The sequence below is a fragment of the Agelaius tricolor genome, unplaced genomic scaffold (genome assembly GCF_023055355.1).
Source record: "Agelaius tricolor isolate 1412-34295 unplaced genomic scaffold, bAgeTri1.0.p SCAF_83, whole genome shotgun sequence".
In the NCBI taxonomy this organism is placed as follows: domain Eukaryota; kingdom Metazoa; phylum Chordata; class Aves; order Passeriformes; family Icteridae; genus Agelaius; species Agelaius tricolor.
The window spans coordinates 391,584-411,112 of NW_027269343.1; the positions used below are offsets into that span (position 1 = coordinate 391,584).

Below are 19,529 nucleotides of genomic sequence, written 5' to 3' on the forward strand. Positions count from 1 at the left end.
CTTGATTTCCCCCATCTAGAATTGAATTCTGCCTGTAGGAGTCAAGTGAGATGTGTGCTGTATGTGGAATTTGAGACTGAATTCTTTGCAGACCAAGGTGAACAGAAGTTTACAGGAGTAGTGAGTGGCAGGAGGATTCTGTTACTTGTTTAGGTTTTGTTTCCAAAAAGCCACAGAGGTGTGAAACATGACTTAAAGGCTTTTCCACATCTCTGGCATGTCTGTGAATATTTTAAGTCATGTCATGATTATTTCAGTACTTAGTTTTCCAGTGAGTCTAATAAAACAAAACAAAAAAAGACAAGCTGTGGCCCAGGCTGGGATGACAAAAAAGGAATTTTTTTCCTCTATGTACTCTGGGATATATTTAAGAGTTATTTATTCATTTCATGTGGAGTAATTATTTTTAGTGTTTTAAAAAGCATAAAAGCATCCACCATCCCAACTTGAGGCAGCAAGTAGCTGTTGCAGTCAGTGGCAGTTTCATCTCTCTTTGTGAAGGAACTTATGCTAGAAATCAAATTTCCTCCAGTAAAAGATACAGAATAAAACCTTTAATGTGTTTTTCAGAAAGCTGTGATCATTTACTCTCTTTCAAAATTTGACCTAAAGATATTTTATACTGTTTCAGCCTTCACCACAGAACTTTTTCAGTGCCACAGTGAGCAGTGTGTCACTTGAGTGGCAGCAATGGTCATGTTTAATATTAAAATACCAAATAAAGTGTCACCCTCAGCCTTCCCTTTGAAGCATATCATGAAAATAAGTTGCCAGCCTGTAACAAAAGCATGCACTGATGATCTTCAAGCCTTTTCCAACCTAAAGGATTCTGATTCTGTGTAGAGATTCCATCTTGAGGGATGCATGTCCATGTTTTTCAGTTTATCTCGAGTAACTGTTCCTGCCTGCTGCTTCCTCAGCAACGGGTAATTATGCAAGGAGGATTGAGGAAGAGTGCTTTCAAAATTCAGCTGCTTTTGTTCACATCCTCTTAAGAGATTTGCTCCTGGCCACAGACCCTTACACAATATGGATGCAGAAAGTTCAGCCATAATCTATGAACTGGGATGACCTGCCAGGTGTCTTCATTCAGCTCTGAGCCTGGCCTGCATCCAAGAGTGTGGACCTGCTTCACCTGGGAAAAAAAAAGTAAAAAAAGGGATAAAAACACTGCCCCATGGCTGGATGTGTTCAAGGCCAGGCTTGGGGCACTCTGGGGTAGTGGAAGGTGTGGGGTGGAATGGGATGGGCTTTAAAGGCCCTTCCAGCCCAAACCACTCTGGGATCTTTCTTTGCTTGCTGGGGTTGTGCTGGGAGATCTGTCCTTAGGTTGGGGTCAGGGTTTGTGTTTTGGGTTGAACAGAACATGGGGGCTGCAGCAGAACTGGACAATTTGTCCCCTCTGCAGCCCTGGGGTTCCTGTCCCCTTTTCCACATGATTCTTGCAGTTCTGCCTGCTGTGAACAATCAGGTTCCTGAGGCTCCCACTCCCTTTACAGAAGCCATTGCTATTTTTATCCAGTTAATATTTCTCAAATATGTAGGAAGACCATATTTACTGAACACCCAAATTTGATCTTTGATGAATAAAGGGAGGATGTGTCCCAGACTAATCTGTGAGCTCTGTTCTCAGCGAGCAGCTGGCTGCAATGTAAATGAAGAGCACAGAAATGTGTCCTGTGAGGATGCACTTGGTGCTTTCCCTGCAATCACTCCTGCCTTTTCCTTCAGCATTTTCTGGAATGCCAGAAAATCCCCATCATACATGTAAGAATTTACACAGGGAGGCTTTGCAAGAATGCCAACATGAGTTTTAAAAAGCCACATAAACCTTAAACCATTTTGTGGTTCTTGGGCTGCAAAACCCCCAAGGAAGCTGAAATTTTCTGTGTTGGTTTAAAATCCTTGGTGCAGTTTTCACGAGCCCCCTCAGCACTTTGGGGCAGATGAAGGTTTTTTTTTTTGGCCTGCAAACCCACAGGCAGGCTCTGTCTCGTGTTCAGAAGCCAGTGATGACTTGGGACATGTGTTTCAAAATTACCTCTTTCCAGTTCTTTGTCTGTGATTATTTTTATTTGGCATTTCATGCTGACACCCAGCTATAAACCAACACTTGTCTCTTTTTTGATCCCTTTAAAGCACTGCTGCAGAGGGTTCTCTTGGGCTTTTGGAGCCTTTCAGGCTCAGCATAAAAGAGGGTGTTTATGCATTCTGCCCTCTCCCCTCTGGAGCCCTTCCCTCTCCACACCCTCCTGGGATTGCCTGTGTGGGTTAGAGAAAAAAAAATCCCTTTGAAAACCTCTCTGTTCCAGCTGTCAGCTTGGGGACTGCTTCAAGTGTCACACAAATAAGGAGCTCTGTTAATTAAAGGAAAAAACTCAAGTATTTGCTCTTTAGGAGGTGCTGAGGAAGCAGATTGCCAGAAGAGCTTCCCTTTTAGGTTGTGTTCCCTGAGGGTCCTCAAGGTGTTCTCTTTACCACCTTGAATGGCCAGGGATTTTTGGGAAATAATGTCTGCAGCATTGGTGTGCTTCTCTGAAGGTTGTGTCTCAGGGAAAATCTGTAATAAAGCAGATTTATAGAACTTCTGTTACAAATTTAGGCTTTTCACAGGAGTAAAAGTGACTTTTCCCAATAGTGGGTGATGCTGCAAGAGGAAATGGCCTAGAGTTGTGTCCAGGGAGGTTTAGGTCAGGTATGAAGGAAAAGTTTTTCCCCAAAAAGGTTGTCAGGCATTGGAGCAGGCTCTTCAGGGCAGTGAGGGAATCACTGGAAGTGTTCCAAAAAGCCATGTGGATGTCCCAGGGGTTAGAGGTGGCCCTGGCAGTGCTGGGTGGGGTCACACTGGTGATGTGAGAGGGCTTTTCCAGCCCAAACTCCTCTGGCATTCCGTGGCTTTGAGTCTCCACTGCTCTCTGCTGCTTTTGAAGCCACTTTGGAGCGGCTCCTGCTGGACCTGCCTTTGCTTTTATTTCTCAAATATTTCTCAAATTCTCCTTCTGGATGGATTTCTAAATCACAGCCCACTGTTCCACTCTTGATCTCAAAGCCAGGTTTTAATATTTTTCTTTGAGCATGTTCCTAGTTCAGCTTGTATTTGATTTCTTATTGTGAGCTTGTTTGTTTTCCCCCCCTTCACTCAATCTGTTGTTGTTATGTGAGGTTGTATCAAAAAGAAACACTCACAATATTTTGAATTCTCAACAGACCCCTCAATTTGCTGCCACAGCTGGCTGTCACCAGGGGTTTGTTCCCATTTTAGGGTGGGTAAAATTATGATTATGGTGTAATCACTGCTAAGTCCAGTTTTAACTTCAGTTGCTATTTGTGATGTAAAAGTGCAATGAAAGGACAGGTATTAGGGAAGCTGGCTGGGTATAAAAAGCAGAGGGGTGTTTGGAAAGGCAAGAGAGGTAAGAAAAAGCCTGAGATCTCTGCATCAGTGCTTACATTTTGGGCTATCTTGGTGAGCTGTTTTGGGTTTGTTAGTGCACATTGGGATTTTACAATTATATTGGAAGCTTGTGAGGTCAAGCAGAAATTTTGAGCAGTTGAATTTGGTGTTAGATTGAAAGCTGGGATGGGTTTGCCTGGAAGATGAAATGCCTGAGAAGCCAACTTAGAAGGAGCTGCAGCAAAAATAAAGGATGATGTTTTAAATCATGGGGCTGGCTTTGTGAGGAGCTCTGTTTGGAAAGTGGTGTTTTGGGCTGTAAGTGTTTAAAACTGGAAAAGACTGGTGGTGGAAAAGGTAGGAGTGTGCTAAAGTGATATCACATCCTGCATGAAGGAGCTGAGTCGCTGGGTTTTTTTTGTCTCTGACTGCTTTGATAAAAATAAGCTTTTAAAATTAGACTTGTATATATAGACTTGTGTATATACAATGAGTGGGTGTGAGGTGTAAGCAACTCTCTGCACCTGCACCTGCTGTCAGTAAAATAAACCAAGAGAAGGAAATTAAAAAAAAAAAAAAAGGTGAAAAATGAGCTATTGGTAGAAATGGGAGCAGTGACTGAATTGTAGGTCCTTGTCAGCTTGTGTCTGACAATATTCCCTGATATTGGGGAGGTTGGGTGGCTGTGAGGGCCCTGGGGGGGTTTCAGAGGAGGGGCCTCCCCACAGGTTCCAGGGGGTTGTTTTTCCTGCCCTTTAATCTGTCAGAAACGCTTCTGAACTAGGAGAACACACAACATGTTCAGCTTTTTCATGCTCAGTGCCACAATTTTTGCAGTGGGTGTCTGATAAAGATGGGTTCCTGCTTCATGTTGGACTGAGGGGTGTCTGAACACAAGGGCTAGCCCTGGAATGGGCATTTAGTGCTTTGTATGTCTGCTCCCACTTGATATTCTTGCCTGTTTACCTGGGACCATAACAATTAATAACTAGAAAGATGGGAAAAGTATTTCTCTTGCCCTAAAATGGGATCAGCAGTTTATTTCTTAGTAAGAACTCACACCTCTTCTCCCTTCCTAGTCTGTTCTCCTAAATAACCAGGGTGCACATGTTTATTTTTCTGCCTGGGTGTTTTGTAGGCAGGTTTTGGTCCTTATCTGCCATGGATGCCCTATCCAGATCAGCACAGGCCGAGGCTGGCATGGTGACACGGGCTAGGACAAGCTGTCCCGTTCTCTGCACTCTGCAGGAATTCCCAGCTGATTTTCTCTCTTCTGCCAGAGGTTTTTGCCATCCTGCCCCATCTTTCCACAGCTGCCTTGTCCCCACTTTTGTCCCTGTGATGCTGCTTTTATTTTTCCCCTCTATTTCTCAAGCTCATTACAGTCATCTTGAAGTACAATCCAATTTTCTACCATAATTGCAGTCCCTCCTGCTTCATTATCTAGAAACTAAATAGCCTGTTACTTCCATCTTCTAGGTTATTAATAAAGTGGGTGCAGGAGGGTTGAAACTGCTGCAGAAACTTGGATTACTATCGTGCTGCTTCTTTCAGATGAGTCATTTGATGGGGACAGAGTGTGCCTTACCTCTCTGGCTGCACTCACATTACAGTGATTTTTTTAAGACTGGCCCTCTCTAATTGGCTTAGCCCAGTCTGCTCTGGCTGTCAGGAGCTTTGCAGTGAAAGTAGAACATGCTCTGCTCCTGAGTGAGCCCTGTCCCTGGCTAATGAGGGAAACTTAATTGCTCAGAGGCTGCCTCTGGTTGGTTCCCATTTATCTTGGTGGTTAATCAATCACCTTCCTCTCCTGCTGCTTGAGATAAAACACTGGATCTAGCTCAGCCTGTTTATCATGGAATCCCAGCATGGTTTGGCTTGGGAGGGACCTTTAAGCTCATTCCATTCCACCTTCCACTGTCCCAGGTATCTCCAAGCCCCATCCAGCCTGGCCTTGGGCACTGCCAGGGATCCAGGGGCAGCCAGAGGTTCTCTGGGCACCCTGTGCCAGGGCCTGCCCAGCCTCACAGTTTTTTCCCACTGTCCTATCCAACCCTGGAGGTTCTATGCAGCTTGAGGTAATTTTTATATATTTTTGAAGGGTAAGCTTTTTTCCTAAATAGTTAAAACCCTAAAATTCCATTGATCTCCCTTCAAATCACAGCCAGGTTTTGGGAACCCATTGCATCTGCCCTTCTGGAGAGGCACTGCAAATACATCAGTGAGTGCATCTCAGAATTCAGTTGTTAAATGTCATTGCAGCTGCTACTAAAATTCCAGCAGTGAACCCTCTTTCCATGGAGTTGTGAGATCATGGATTAGTGCTTCCTTGCCAGTTTTTAGGTAAAGATCAGATTGTAAGATGCAATGTTGCATTTATATATGGTCCCTGGGGCGGTACCTTGCTGTAATTGGGTATGTTTTGATACTTCCAGGACCTCTCCATGGATTTCCTGGACTATATCTTAAACCTGTTGAGAAAAGCAGATGGTGGGGGTTGAAAAGCTCAGTCTAGGCTGCTTTTGTTGGCTTTTGGGGTTTGTTTTACCCAGGTAGTCTTTGGGAAGGGAGTCCAGGGCTCCTCTAGCATCTTCAGTCTTGTGTGGCAGCAATGGTTCCTTGGTCCTTGATCCTTGACCCAGCTCAGCTGCTCACAGTTTCTGAATTGTTGTTTAGCACAGTGGTTGTATTCAGGAAATGCCCAAAATCATAGAATCATGGAATATCCTGAGCTGGAAGGATCATTGATCCAACACAGACACCCCAGCAATCCCACCCTGTGCATCCCTGAGAGCGTTGTCCAAACCCTCCTGGAGCTTTGGCAGGATTGAGGCTGTTCCCATTCCCTGAGGAGCCTGGGCAGTGCCCAGCACCCTCTGGGGGAAGAACCTTTTCCTTCTTTAAATTTTTTTTTTTTCCTTTTAAGGCAATGCTGCGAAAAACATTTTAAAATTAGTTTATTTAAATAAAAAAACCATGAGTAGCAAACCAGAAGACCACTATGTGGCCATCTGTTTGAACAGAGAATTTTTGAACGTGTTTCCCTGAAGAGGAGCCAGGTTCTTGGCACTGATGTGGGGGAAAAAAAGGGAGAGAACGTGCATGTGTGAGCCAACTGGCTGCTGTTGTCAAAATGCACATGTCACTGGGAATATTCAATCCAGGAGCTGCCTGACTCCTTTAGAGCTGCCTCAGTCCTCCCTTCTGTCTTGCCCTGCCACAGTAGACGTTCAGCTGCTGCCTGTGCTTGTCGTGTGGCCGGCCCCCCGAATTTATCCTTCTCACATGGCTAAATAACTTCATCCCCGTGGCAATTTGCTTGAATAAAGAGCCTGGTGAGCACAGTGGAGCCTGGGGATGCAGCAGCAAAATCAGCGGCTGCTCCGCTGAGCAATTACGCGCTGCAACAGCTCTGGGCGAGAGGAGGGGGTGGCCAGGCTGTCAGAGCCTGGATTAAAGCCTCCATGCCCAGAATTCCCCATGTAATACCCAGCTTTTGTTACAAAGAGCACCTCTGATTGCAAATGTGTGCAGTGTTTAAATTTCATTCCAATTTTCGCCGGTTAATTTCTGTGTCGCCGCGCCGATTCCGCACGCTCACCTTACGGAGGGTCGTGCATGACAATGAGATCAGGAAGCTGTGCTTGATCCCCCCTCTTCCAATTTGTGCTGGCTCTTCAGCCAGGGTTGTGAATTGCTGATGCACAGCATTTATTTAGCTTTGTGTTGCTCAAAGCTGTGTATTCACGTGGGGCATTTTACAGCAGGAGTGTGGCCAGGTGCACCTGGGAGAGCCGGGGTGGTTTGGGGGCTGCTTCACGACTTCGGGCACAGACAGGAGTATTTGTCACCTGCAAAAATTCTGTGCTCATCTGACAATGAGCCTGTGGCAATGGGTACTGTTCTAGCCCTGGAAAACTGGGAATAACTGCCTTGAGGTGCCTGTGGTGCCCCATCCTTTGGCCACCAGTCGTCCCCTCCCCTGGCAGGTACATCTGGGAGCTGAGGAGCTCCCTCATTAAAAAGCTGCATGTGTCATAATCCTGATGGGACCAGAGCAAAGCCAGCCACCTCCCCTGGGAGTGGTGCTGTGGGTTTTGAGCTCCTTCTCTATATTATGAAGGTCATTTCTTTGTTCTCAGTGCTGTTGGTTTAGACAGTAATTCCTGCCTCTGTCACATAGGCAGATATTTAGGAAAATAGGGGGTATTTTGGAGCCCTGGGAGAGTGTTTGGCTTCCTCATGGTTTGCTGTAGTCCAATATTTGAACTGGCCGATCTCTGTAATTCCTCTTTGCCTGTGCTTCTTTACAAACCCCTGGATATATTAAAAAAAAAAAAAAAGAAAAAGAACGTGGTGCTGTCCAAGCTGAAGCACCCCAAAATTGCTGCCCTTGCCCAAAGTGCTCCTGGATCTCATCAAGGCTCATCAAATCAAAGGAAAAGCAGTTTATTGTTTGTTTGCCTTAATCACTACAACCACAGATACCTGCAGGGTACAGCCTTGCTCTTTCCATTCTTCACTGTTTATGCTTTTGTTTGTATAAATTCTTGATATTAAGGTAGGTTTTCTTAATCTCTGTCCTGTGCAGCACCTAATTTTGTGCTGTGCTCATGATAAGGGCTCCTTAATGGTGTAGAAGCACAAGTTATTAGGGATGAGTCCTGCTGTGAGCTGAGATTTGCATAAAATAATTCTTACTCAAGGGATGAGCGTGAGTTTGCTGTTCCATTTCTGAGCCTTCAGATTTGTTTTGAAATATTTAGTACAGCTTGGAAATGCAGGGCATTCTTTGAAACAGTTTGGTTGGAGGGGTGTTAAATTCAAACTGTTTGTCATGAAATACTTACATCCACACAAAAATCAAGGATTGTGAGGATGTGCCTATTCCAGCTAATGAGCACATCCTGCTTTTAAGGGTGAAGAAGGCACTTGAGCAGATTTGAGCTGACTGTGGCTGTTGGCTGCAGCAGGGTGACAGCCCTCAGTGGAGTGGGACAGCACGTCAGGATGTGAATTTAATACTGGAAATAACAATAATTGCACTGAGCTCCATGCCCAGTGGTTTTGGGGAAGGCAAGGAGCAGGTCCCCAAGGTGATCATTTAGTGTGGATTCACATAGGAAAAGAGCTGCTGACTAACTTGCACTGCATTTATTAAATTTAATACCCTTTTCCAAGCTGCTCTCAACAGTCAAATCATGAAGAGTAAATCTCATAGGGCTCATGTTTGTGAGCTGGACACTCAAATATTTTTTTTTTTTTTAGTTTTCAATTCTCTGCTTAAGCTTTTTAATCCACCCTGTCTGTACCTTCTTTGTGCCTCTGAGGACTGTTTGAAGGTACAGTGAGACTGGCAAGGCATCCTGTTGACCATGGGAATAATGAGTTGGCTCCCAAACGCATTCGGTGTGTGGTATTTTGTAATTAGCTGGGGGAACTTGCAGTGTTTAAAAAAAAAAAAAGGAAATAGGAAATGGCAATTAGGCAGAACTTTCCCTCTCTGATCAGGCATACAGTGTATTTCCATTGTTAGTTACAGCTTTAAAGCCCCTCTCTGGAGGGCTCTGTGTTAAGTAATTCATCTTAGTTAACACTTCATTGGGAAGCACATTTAATCGACAGCGTATAGAAATAATGGCCTGATTAATAGAAATCCAGTTCCTGAGAGCTGAGGCTGTTTCCTTTACAAGTTCTACACTTGTTTGGGATTGTTCTTTTCAGGTTCAGTAATGATAGATATCTATCTGCCACTTGATCTGTGAGGGTAGGATTGAAATCCACTTTGTGAGCGAGATAATGAAAATCCATTCGTGGCTCTTCTGCTCCTTCTGTGCCATTAAACAACCAGAAATGTGATAGTCTTCATTGCTGCATGTTTAATACTGCTAATAGGATAAATTTATAAAGAAAAGATTTTAAAAAACCCAAACAAAAAACCCCAGCACAAACCCACAAAAACCTCTTAATTCTTACATCTTTTATTAAACACAAAATGTGTTTAAACATGCTTAAGTGTTGCACAGAGCTGAGCTGTGGAGTAATCTTGGTTTGAAGGCTGCTGTTGTGGTTGGGCTGGGGGGGAATGGTGGGTCTAAGCCAGCATTGGGTTCCCTTAAGGCAGCAATTTTTGTGCAGATTGTTGTGTTTTGAGCATCAGCATTAGCCTGGGAGTGCTGACTTACTTGCTTAGGGAGCTTGTTTGGAGAGCAAGGCAGAGCTGTTGGCTCTCTACCACTGGTTTCTGTGGAATGACACATTTTGGAGCTGAGAAATAGGGTTCAAATCAGAACTAATTCCAGTTTTTAAAAATAGGATAAAGAGAGAAGTTTAGGGTGTGTTAATGGATGTGTTTTATCTCAGCATGGTAAGCTCAGCTGTGAGGGTGGGTGATGCAGAGCTGGAGGCCTTGGGGGCTTTGGGACTTAGGTGGGGAGATAAGAGTGGGTTTGCTCCAGGAGAGGAGCCTAAATGCCTCCCCTGTGCTTAGGCCAAGCTTGCTAATCCTGGCTTAGGCTCTGTCACACCAGAAGCCCTAAATGGGATTTGTCATTTCTGAGAGAGGCAGCAGAGTGCCCAAAATATGCTTTTAGCCCCAAAAGAAGCAGTCCTAGCCCTGCCCTGGGGTGGTGGCTGAATCCCTGTGAGCCAGGCAGTGACAGAGCAGCTGCTGGGCTTGGATCCTCCTTGGTGGCCCCAGGCACCCCTTGTTCTGCACCCCCTGGAAATCCAGGAGCAGGAGTAGGATGTGGTTGGAGGCTATGGCTGCCCTCTCTTTATCCAGGTGTGCAGACCAGGTGTGGGATTCATGCCAAGCCAGCAGCACAGGCTTCTCTGCTAGCTTAGCACATCTCTCCAGAGGCAGCACCATCGTAGCTTTTTTGTCTAACATGTGTGTGGTACCTTCCCCTAACTGTGGTGTGTGAGTGTGGAGCTCTCATTCCCATAACATCCCACTCTTGTGTGCTCTGAGAACTGGGCTTCCCTTGGGGAAATGCTGGATGCCACAGGAAACTGGTTTTGGTGAGGAGACACGATGTTTGTGTGCACTTTGCCTTCCTTACAGACACTTCTTTCCCAATTACTAAAAACAAAGGTGACACATACAGGGTTTTAATTGTATGCATCAACCCAAGGACACCTAGTGTGGGTTGTAATGCAATTCCTGTTTTTTCTCACTATATATTTATATAAATATATATAAATATAAGGCAAGTACATGCCTTAATTTGAAGTAATTCCCATGTATGTGCATCTGAGCCTCAGTAACATTCCAGCTGCTGGTTAATTTGCAAAGAGCTTTCTTTTCCACAAGCGAAGCCTTTTTCTGCTGTGTGTTCTGTACCTCTGCTGTCTGTAACCAGCTGCTTTGTGTGGCAGGTGGGAGATTCAAGAAGGAGATAGTGGTTGATGGACAGAGCTACCTGCTGCTGATCAGAGATGAAGGAGGCCCTCCAGAGGCACAGGTGAGCCCAAAGCCTCGCTTCCCTTGTTTTTCAAAAGTTCCTTTCAAAGAACTGGCTCTGCTTTGTTCTGGCTCTTTCTGGCTCCTTCTCATCTTCCTGCCAGGAGAATTCCAGCATCACCCTCAGGTGAAAAAGATTTTGTCCAGCAAATGGTTGGGATTTCAGTTACAATGGATGGATGAGTGTGTGTAGCAAATATTTGGGATTCTGACTGAGACTGTGCAAGTCAGGATATCCAGCTCATTTATACTGAATTCCCAAGCATTGTGCTTCCCCTGGTCACACATCAGGATTTCATAGAAGCACAGGATGGTTTGGATTGGCAGGGACCTTAAAGCTCGTCTCACTCCCACCCTCTGCTATGGGCAGAGACACCTTCCACTATCCCAGGCTGCTCCAAGCCCCATCCAGCCTGGCCTTGGGCACTGCCAGGGATCTGGGCACCCTGTGCCAGGGCCTGCCCACCCTCCTCCCAGGGAGGAATTCCTTCCCACCATCCCATTTAACCCTGCCCTGTGGCAGTGGGAAGCCATTCCCTGTGTCCTGCCCTACTCCAGGCCCTTGTCCCAAGTCCCTCTCCAGCCCTCTGGAAGGAGCTCTGAGGTCTCCCTGGATCCTTCTCTTCTCCAGGTTGAACACCCCCAGCTCCCCCAGCCTGGCCAAGCCCCTGGCTGTGGAGAAGACACTTGGGCGTTTGAGTGCTTGACCATTTCTCTGTTTTGAGCAAGAGTTTGCTCATGTGCTGCTTAAATCACCTCAGATTAAAGCATCTGTGCTGCCTGCAGGCAGCATCCTTGTCTTGGACATCCTCCTCCTCCTCCACCTCTCCTCACCTGGGCACTGGCAGGATTTCCTGAGTGTTGGCTGCTGCTGGCCTGGCTTTGCCAGGCTCTTCCGGGAGGGATCAGCTTCCAAACAAGCAATAATTGAGCATCAGGAGCTGCCAAACAGCTGAGGGGGAGCAGTGCCAGCAGCAGCAGCTCGGGTTTCAATGCAGCAGCACAGCTCCAGGAGGGTGAGAGCGTGGGGGAAGGTGCCAGGACAAAGGGGAAGAGAAAGGATGAGGAGGAAATGGAGGCGGAGAGAGACATCCTGGAAGGAGGGAAGGAAGTCACAGGACAGAATAAAGCACTGGCACATCTGGCAGCAGGAGCAACAAGGACAGCTCTGTCTGGGGCTGGGAGGGATTTGGCTGGAGCAGCCCCTAATGCTTAGAGAACACTCACTCATCTAAAAATGTGAATAGTGGAGGTACAAAGGTACATGCAACAATCTGAGATGGGTTTGTGCCTGGCTTTGCAGAGCTCACAGGAGCTGGCTGCAGACTGATGAACAGCACAGGGTGTGCTCCTGGGATGTGCCAGGTGAATTTGGGGCTTTGTGCAGTGAAAGGTGTCCCTGCCCATGGCAGGGGGCTGGTATGAGATGAGCTTTAAGGTCCCTCCAACCCAGACCACTCTGGGATCCTGTGGTGGCTGAGATTTGTTCTCCATCCTCGTGATTTGCTGAAGAGGTCTGAGGTGTCAGTGCTGTCTCACCTTTCAGCATGAGGCTTTCCTGTAAATTCCCTTTGGAGTTTTTGGGTGTAATTTCAAGTTACATGTCTATTAAAAATCTTTAATCTGTTCATTAATTCCTGCAATGAAAAGTTTGCTTGTGTGTTCATGAATAATTGGGATTGAATTCCACCTGCAGTAAGGAAGGAGCTGACATGTGGAGTTGTGGCACTGGGTCATGGGTATTCCCCAGGTTACTGTCCCCTTCTTTTTGGCAGGAAGTGAGAAAAAACAAACTGCCCTTAATACTCTTTTTGTGGGTCTATGATCTCTCCTTTCTTTGCCTAAGATAAAATTGTTCAAAGATGAAAATAATTCAATTTCCTATTGTAAAACCAAATTAACCTGGTAGCTGACCTACAATGAGCTGCTGCATGCAGTTTTTAAATTTAAAACATTTTTTACAATATGCTTTTGGGCTTGCCTTGAGCTAACACCTCTGCTCACTCACAGTAATAAGTCTGAGAATGGATTTCTATACCAGCAGCTGATTTGTCCTTGTTTCAAGCCATTTCCTGCACAGTACTCTGGATGAGACATCCAGGGCTTCCAGACCTTGTGTTTCCTAAAATTCCTTTGGTTTTCTGTACCACAGGTCTGATATCCACAAAGATTAAGCTTCATTTCAATATGAAAAGTGAAATAAGGAATTGCTGGAAATGTTTTGTGTCTGCTGGAACTGCACAGTGTAAATCTGTGGAGTGTTTTAAAATGATCTTTATTAGAAGGCTGCTGTACACACTGCTCAAACATTCAGAGGGTTTAGAGAGACTGTTGGCTTCCAAATGGATGCCTTAAGGACATTCCCAGTTGTTGGGAAGAGTCCTTGGCATGATGCTTCTGAGTCCAGTCAACAAAAACCATTTTATAATGAGACCCAAGCCCACATCTCCCAGATTAATGATGCTGTCTCCAGTTCCTGTGGTTTCATCTTCTGGTTTGAACAGTTTAACAGTGTGGTGGTTGACCTTATTCTGGCAGTGACTCTGCTGTGTGTTAACCAGTCCTCTCCTTCCCCTCTGGAAGATTGTCCTCCTGACTGTCTTGAAAACCTCAAAACAATTATTTGGTCTATTTTTACCCCATAACAGCCCAGACAGTGTTTGGTTTCAATACAATCATCATGAATATGCAGAGCCTTTCCCCAGTGAACCTCTGTGTTCAGTGTGTCCCCTGGCACGTTGTAGTAATAATATAACAAAGCATGAAAATCCCCTTGGCTGAAGCTTGTTTCCATTGCTCTGAATTTGGGTAGGAATGGAGTCACTTAGGGAAAAATAAAGGCAGTGAAGCAAGCTGGAGTTTCTTCTTGATGTCCTGTTCATGTTCACTGTTGAGTTAAATGTCTTAACTCACTTGTGAGCTAAAAGCTTCTCACTTGCATGGTCACTGAGGAGCACCTGCATGTCTCTCAGCAGGTTCCTGATGCCAAGAGAGAGCAGTTTGCTCTTCCACTGAAAGCACAGCGAGGCACTTGGTGCTGCTGGCTCAGCTCAGAGTGTCTGTATGGTGGAGAACTGCAAGTCTCAAATTAATGGGGTTGAGATGTGAGAATTCCTAGCAGTGCCCGTCCTGGCATGCATGCAAATGGCAGCATGGGGGCTCAGTGAGCACTGCAGATGAGTGCTGCTCCTTTCAAATGCACAGAGACAGCAACCTCAGCCTGCTGTGTTTTCTGGAAATCAAACCCAGTGTGCACTGGCAGTAGCTGCTTACACACCCCAGTGAAGCAGTGGTGCTCATGTGGGGAAATCCCTTGTGTATCCCAGATCCTCATGGTGTGCAGGGTGATGAGATTCATCATTTTAGCAACTGATCCTAACCCTGTTGAGGCCTTTTTTGTGTGTGAGATTTTCTGGTGTGTATTTTCCTTGCAGGAAGGTAAGAACATTTCTCTCTTGCTTTTCCTTCCTTCCCCCTCCTCGCTGCTCTTCTCACAGTTGGCCTTTCCCATTTTCATCCTGCAGTTTGCCATGTGGGTGGATGCTGTTATCTTTGTGTTCAGCTTGGAGGATGAGGTCAGCTTCCAGACCGTTTACCACTACTACAGCCGCATGGCCAGCTATCGCAACACCAGTGAGATCCCCATGGTCCTGGTGGGCACCCAGGGTAAGTGCAGCCCTCATTCCCAGCTGCAATGCTCTCAGCTGGGCCTTGGAGACCACATGGACTCCTCCAAGCTGGCAAAGCCATGTCCTGTCCTTTGCCCTTTGCTACAGAGCTGTGGCATTGCAAGGACAGTATTTGAGGTGAGAAAAAAATGTCCTGGCAGTTCGCTTGGAGAGGGAGAGTGTAGGACCTCAGCAGTGAAGAAAGAGGGGAAGTTTAGGTCAGATATGCACAAGAAATTCTTCACTCTGAGGGTGGGCAGGCCCTGCAGAGGTTGCCCAGAGCAGCTGTGGCTGCCCCTGGATCCCTGAAGTGTCCAAGGCCAGGGTGGATGGGGCTTGGAGCAACCTGGGATAGTGGAAGGTGTCCCTGCCCATGGCAGGGGGTGGAACACAATGAGCTTTAAGGTCCCTTCCAACTCAGACCATTCCAGGATTCTATGGCTTGCAAGGAAATTTAAAATAATATTTTCAATGTGTGCTGGTGGTGGTGGTTTTCTTGCCCAGCAGGGAGATGCCCTGGTTGAATCTGGGCAGGTAAATCAGTTGTGTGGGGAAGTTCTGCAGCCAGACCAGTTTCCATGAGCTTGGCAGTCTGGAAGGGTTCAACACCCTGGCATTGCTGAGAGGCAGCAGGGTAGGAGGCAGAAGTGAAGCCTGGCCTCAGGCTGTGCCTCTGGGAGACCTCCTGTAAATCAAGTAAAAATGCAGCTTTTTGCCACCTGAGCCAACCTATCCCCCCAGTTTTTCCTTCTGAAATAGCAGCTGTCCTGAGGGGAAATATGGTAAGGGAAAGGTACCCAAAATATTTCAGTTTCTTTGGCATTTGAGTGGTTTTTTGAATATTCTCTGCTGCCTTGTGCCAGCATAGCCCAGTAACATTTCACCAGTTTCCCATCCTGATTGGTTTGCTGCATTGGTGGAGCTGAGTCTGTTCTGTTCCTGACCACGGGATCATGAAGGTTGGAAAAAAACTTTTAAATCACCAAATCCAGCTGTTTCCTCAGCACTGCCAAGGCCAGCATTAAACCATGTCCCCAGGTGCCACACCCACACAACTTCTATGTCCTTCCAGGGGTGGTGACTCCAGCACTGCCCTGGGCAGCTGTGCCAGGGCTGGACAACCCTTTGGGCACAATTTGAGGCCATTTCTCCTCGTCCTGTCCCTTGTTCCTTGGGTACAGAGCCCACATGGCTGCACCCTCCTGGCAAGAGTTGTGCAGAGCCAGAAGGTCCCCCCTGAGCCTCCTTTTCTCCAGGCTGAGCCTCACCAGGTTGCTGTTGTGTGTTAGAGGCAGAACACAGGTGTTGGGAATTGTTCTTGGCTCAGTTTTGGGCATCCTCCTTGTTAGTATGTCCCAGTGGTTGTGGTGGTGTTGGAGCTTTTTGGTGTTTTTTCAGCCACATGGTCAGGGAGCATTTGGCCTTCCCCTGCCTCCTGCCCAGGGGTGACAGCACAGAGGGGATGTGTGGGCAGCAGGGAAGGAGGAATCACAGCCCAGCTGGAGGGAGGAAACAGATGATAAGAAGGAAAAGGAGAAGTAGGAACAGAAAAAGTCTTAGGACAGCAGAAACTCCACCAAAAAGCAGAAAGGAGCTGCTTTGAAGGGCCATGTTTTGGGCTTGAAGCTGGAGTTGAGAAGGTGAAGGGGAAACATTTCTCCAACCTTTTTTTTTCTTTGTGCCCTTCTGACCCCCTTCTGGGCTATGGTTTGGGGTATGGTTTTCCATCTCCTTCCTGTTACTTCCAGTAAAAGAAAAGTTAATTTTCTGTTGCAGCACCGATGCAAAGGGGATTTTTTTAAAAGATGAAATAATGCTAACTCTATTCATAAGCATCAGGAAAAAACAGAGTTTTTGGTCTGTGTTTTACAATGAAATAAAATATATGAATACCTAAATTCACTTGTTAAAATACATATTTGAAATAAACCTTTCATATCATAGAATCCCAGAATGGTTTGGGATGGAGTGCACCTTAAAGCTCATTTAATTCCAACCCCGTGCCATGGGCATGGGCATCTTCTACTAGTCCAGGTTGCTCCAAGCCGTGTCCAACCTGGACTTCTTGGTTGTGTCAGGTATTCCTGAAATGCAATGCGAAATGAAATCTTTCCCACAACAGTGACACTTCCAGATGTTCTCCCCTGGCTTCCAAGGGCAGCTCAGTGCCCCAGCCTGACCCACCTGGGCACAAGGAGGCAAACTCTGGGGAGTTGTGGTGTTCTGGAGCTGAACCCTCTCGGTTCCTTCCTGGGCATATGCTACCAGCGCCCTCTGCTGATAAAGAACGGGCTCCTGCTTTTCTTAATTGCTGCTCTATTTTTGTTAATTGGATCTGATGAGGAGGTAATGACAGCATCAGTTGAGGTCTGGTCCTGCCGTGCCCGGGGCAGAGCCTCACACACAGCGTTGCAAGAGGCACTGAGTTCATGTTTAGGGGTTTTTTTTTAATGCTTTTTTCCCAAAGAACAAATCTGTTTTGCTGCTGTGGGTGGTTACAGATTTTAAGGAAGGCTTTCTGGGAAGCTGTAAATGCTGAAATAATTGCCTGTTGTAGAATCCCAGAATGGTTTGGGCTGAAAGGGACCTTGAAGATCATCCAGTGCCACCCCCTGCCATGGGCAGGGACACCTCCCACTCACTGTACCAGGTTGTTCCAAGCCCCATCCAGCCTGGCCTGGAACACTTCCAGGGATGGGGCAGAAGAGTAACACAATACTCCTGGGGAAAAAAAAAATTCCTTTTCAAGGTCTGTTAATAAGATTATCACTTCAGATAGTATCACCTTTGTATACAGAGTTCATCACTATGATGGAGTAGCAAGAAAGAAGCTTCTCCTTCGTCTATTCTGGTGTGAGGCTTTTTCAGCTCCTCTGGATAAGCTCTAGAAACTGAAATTTCAGCTTCCATGAGAAGAAGCTCTTGGAGAGAATTACCAAGTTTGATGGTATAGAAAAAGACAATTTTTATCAGCTTTGCAGTATGTTCCCACAACATCTCTGGGTGCCTTTACGGCAGTTTGAGAAAGTAATTTACAATTAAGTTCTATTTCTTTAAAATACATCATGTTTAATATTTCATACTCTATAGTCACTGATACTTACAGAGATGTAAGAACCATTTGACATGTTTGTACTAATCACCCACTTGTTTCCCTAAATATGTTTTACATCAGAGCTCATGCTCTTTCATGTGATTGTGTACCAACTGAGCTCAATATATGTATTTAAGGAAAGCAAAAAGCCTTGGAGGTTTTCCTCCTGGCTTTTAGAATCAGTGTACTGGTAATTTTAATAAGGAGATATAAATCAGAGTGATGTACACCCTGTTTCATGGTTTGTATTTAAACTCACTGCTTGGTATTGATCAATATGAGAGGAGCTGGCCTGAAGTTGCACCAGGGGAGGCTCAGGTTGGATATTAGGGAAAATGTCCTCACAGAAGGGGCTGTCAAGCTGGAACCATCCCTGGAAGTGCTCCAAACCCACGTGGATGGGGCACTAAGGGTCAGTGGTGACTGTGGGTTGTTGTTACACTCGGTGATCTCAGAGGTCTTTCCCGACTTCCACACCCCTCCTGTGACTCTGTGAGTCCCAAGCTGGTGTTTGCAAGTGACCATTAATGGATGTTTTCCCCCTATGGCTCTGCAGATGCCATCAGCTCCACCAACCCCCGTGTCATCGACGATGCCAGAGCCAGGAAGTTGTCCAATGACCTCAAGAGATGCACTTACTACGAGACCTGCGCGACCTACGGGCTCAACGTGGAGAGAGTCTTCCATGACGGTACAGCTGCCCTCTGGCACCCAGCACATCACCCCACCCTCTAGCTGTCCTTTCTGAGTAATGACCCTTTGGGATAGCTCACATATTTGCCTGCTCAGTTCAAGAAAATGCTGTTTTTTGGCTATTTTTGTTGTGTTTTCTAAGACGGCTCCTTAACTTTCTAAGATGACTCCTTAACACATCGTATGTGCACTGATGTGTTCTCCACCAGCACCTTTAGTCTCAAGCATCTTAAGCTATTTTTAGTCTTTGCCTAATTTTCAGTTTTCTTTGCTGCTGCTTTATTGTAACAAAGTTTTCTCTGCTTTGGTTCTAGCGTTAGTGGAGAGGCTGAGGGGCTGTTTGTGCAGAGGAGCTGAAAATGCGACTTTCGAGCACCGTAATGTTCATGGGGTGTTAAAAATGGAGAGCTAGGTTGGATGTTGGGAAGGAATTGTTCCTGTTAGGGTGGGCAGGCCCTGGCACAGGTTTCCCAGAGCAGCTGTGGCTGCCCCTGGATCCCTGGAAGTGCCCAAGGCCAGGTTGGACAGGGCTCGGAGCAGCCTGGGACAGTGGAAGGTGTCCCTGCCCATGCAGGGGTAACACAGGGTGAGCTTTAAGCTCCTTTTCAACCCAAACCATTCTGGGACTCTCTGAGAGTCCTTTGTAGGGGTTTTGATCCTTGTGGGTCCCTCTCAGATCAGGATATTTTATAATTCCATGGTCCTGGAGTTGTATGAGATGGGATGTGTGCTCCCTCTAGTGGAATTTCAACCAAGTGTCCTGGGGCTTGGCTGGCTTCTCGTCTTGCCATGCTTCTCTCGTGGCTGAATGTGCCAGTCTCTCATCACAGCAGTTTTCTGTGTCTGAAAACCTTTTTAATTAATTAAATGTTAATGCTTCTCAGAGCCCCTAGTTCTGGGGCCTTCTGTTGCCAGCTTCTCGTTGCAAAGTCCTGCTCTGCCTGTGCTTACATAAGGCAGTGTCACATCAGCACCTTGCAATAGGGTGTGAAAAGATGCTTCAAATTTAAAAAAAAGGCAAAAATACCAAATTTTTACGTGGAATAAAAAGGAGATATAAAAAGGAGATACATTCTAATGTTTACATTCAAAACAAAAAAGGTGGCAATTTTTGCATAGGATAAAAAGAGTCAAAAAATTTGTACATTTTATGTGGAAAATACTGACTTGCATCCTTTTTTAACCCATGGTGTTGGTCAGATTTCAGAGAAGAGC

At 46.0% G+C, this 19,529-nt stretch overlaps 1 protein-coding gene across 13 annotated transcripts in view; it reads left to right on the forward strand.

Moving 5' to 3' along the window:
* AGAP1 (ArfGAP with GTPase domain, ankyrin repeat and PH domain 1) overlaps positions 1-19,529 on the forward strand; it is a 324,467-nt gene that overhangs the window by 107,959 nt on the left and 196,979 nt on the right. For all 13 annotated transcript variants that reach the window (XM_071418328.1, XM_071418329.1, XM_071418331.1 and 10 more), the window contains 3 exons: positions 10,775-10,860; positions 14,384-14,525; positions 18,178-18,312. In XM_071418328.1, coding sequence (XP_071274429.1) covers positions 10,775-10,860; positions 14,384-14,525; positions 18,178-18,312 — 363 coding nt within the window. The remainder of the gene's footprint in view (positions 1-10,774; positions 10,861-14,383; positions 14,526-18,177; positions 18,313-19,529) is intronic.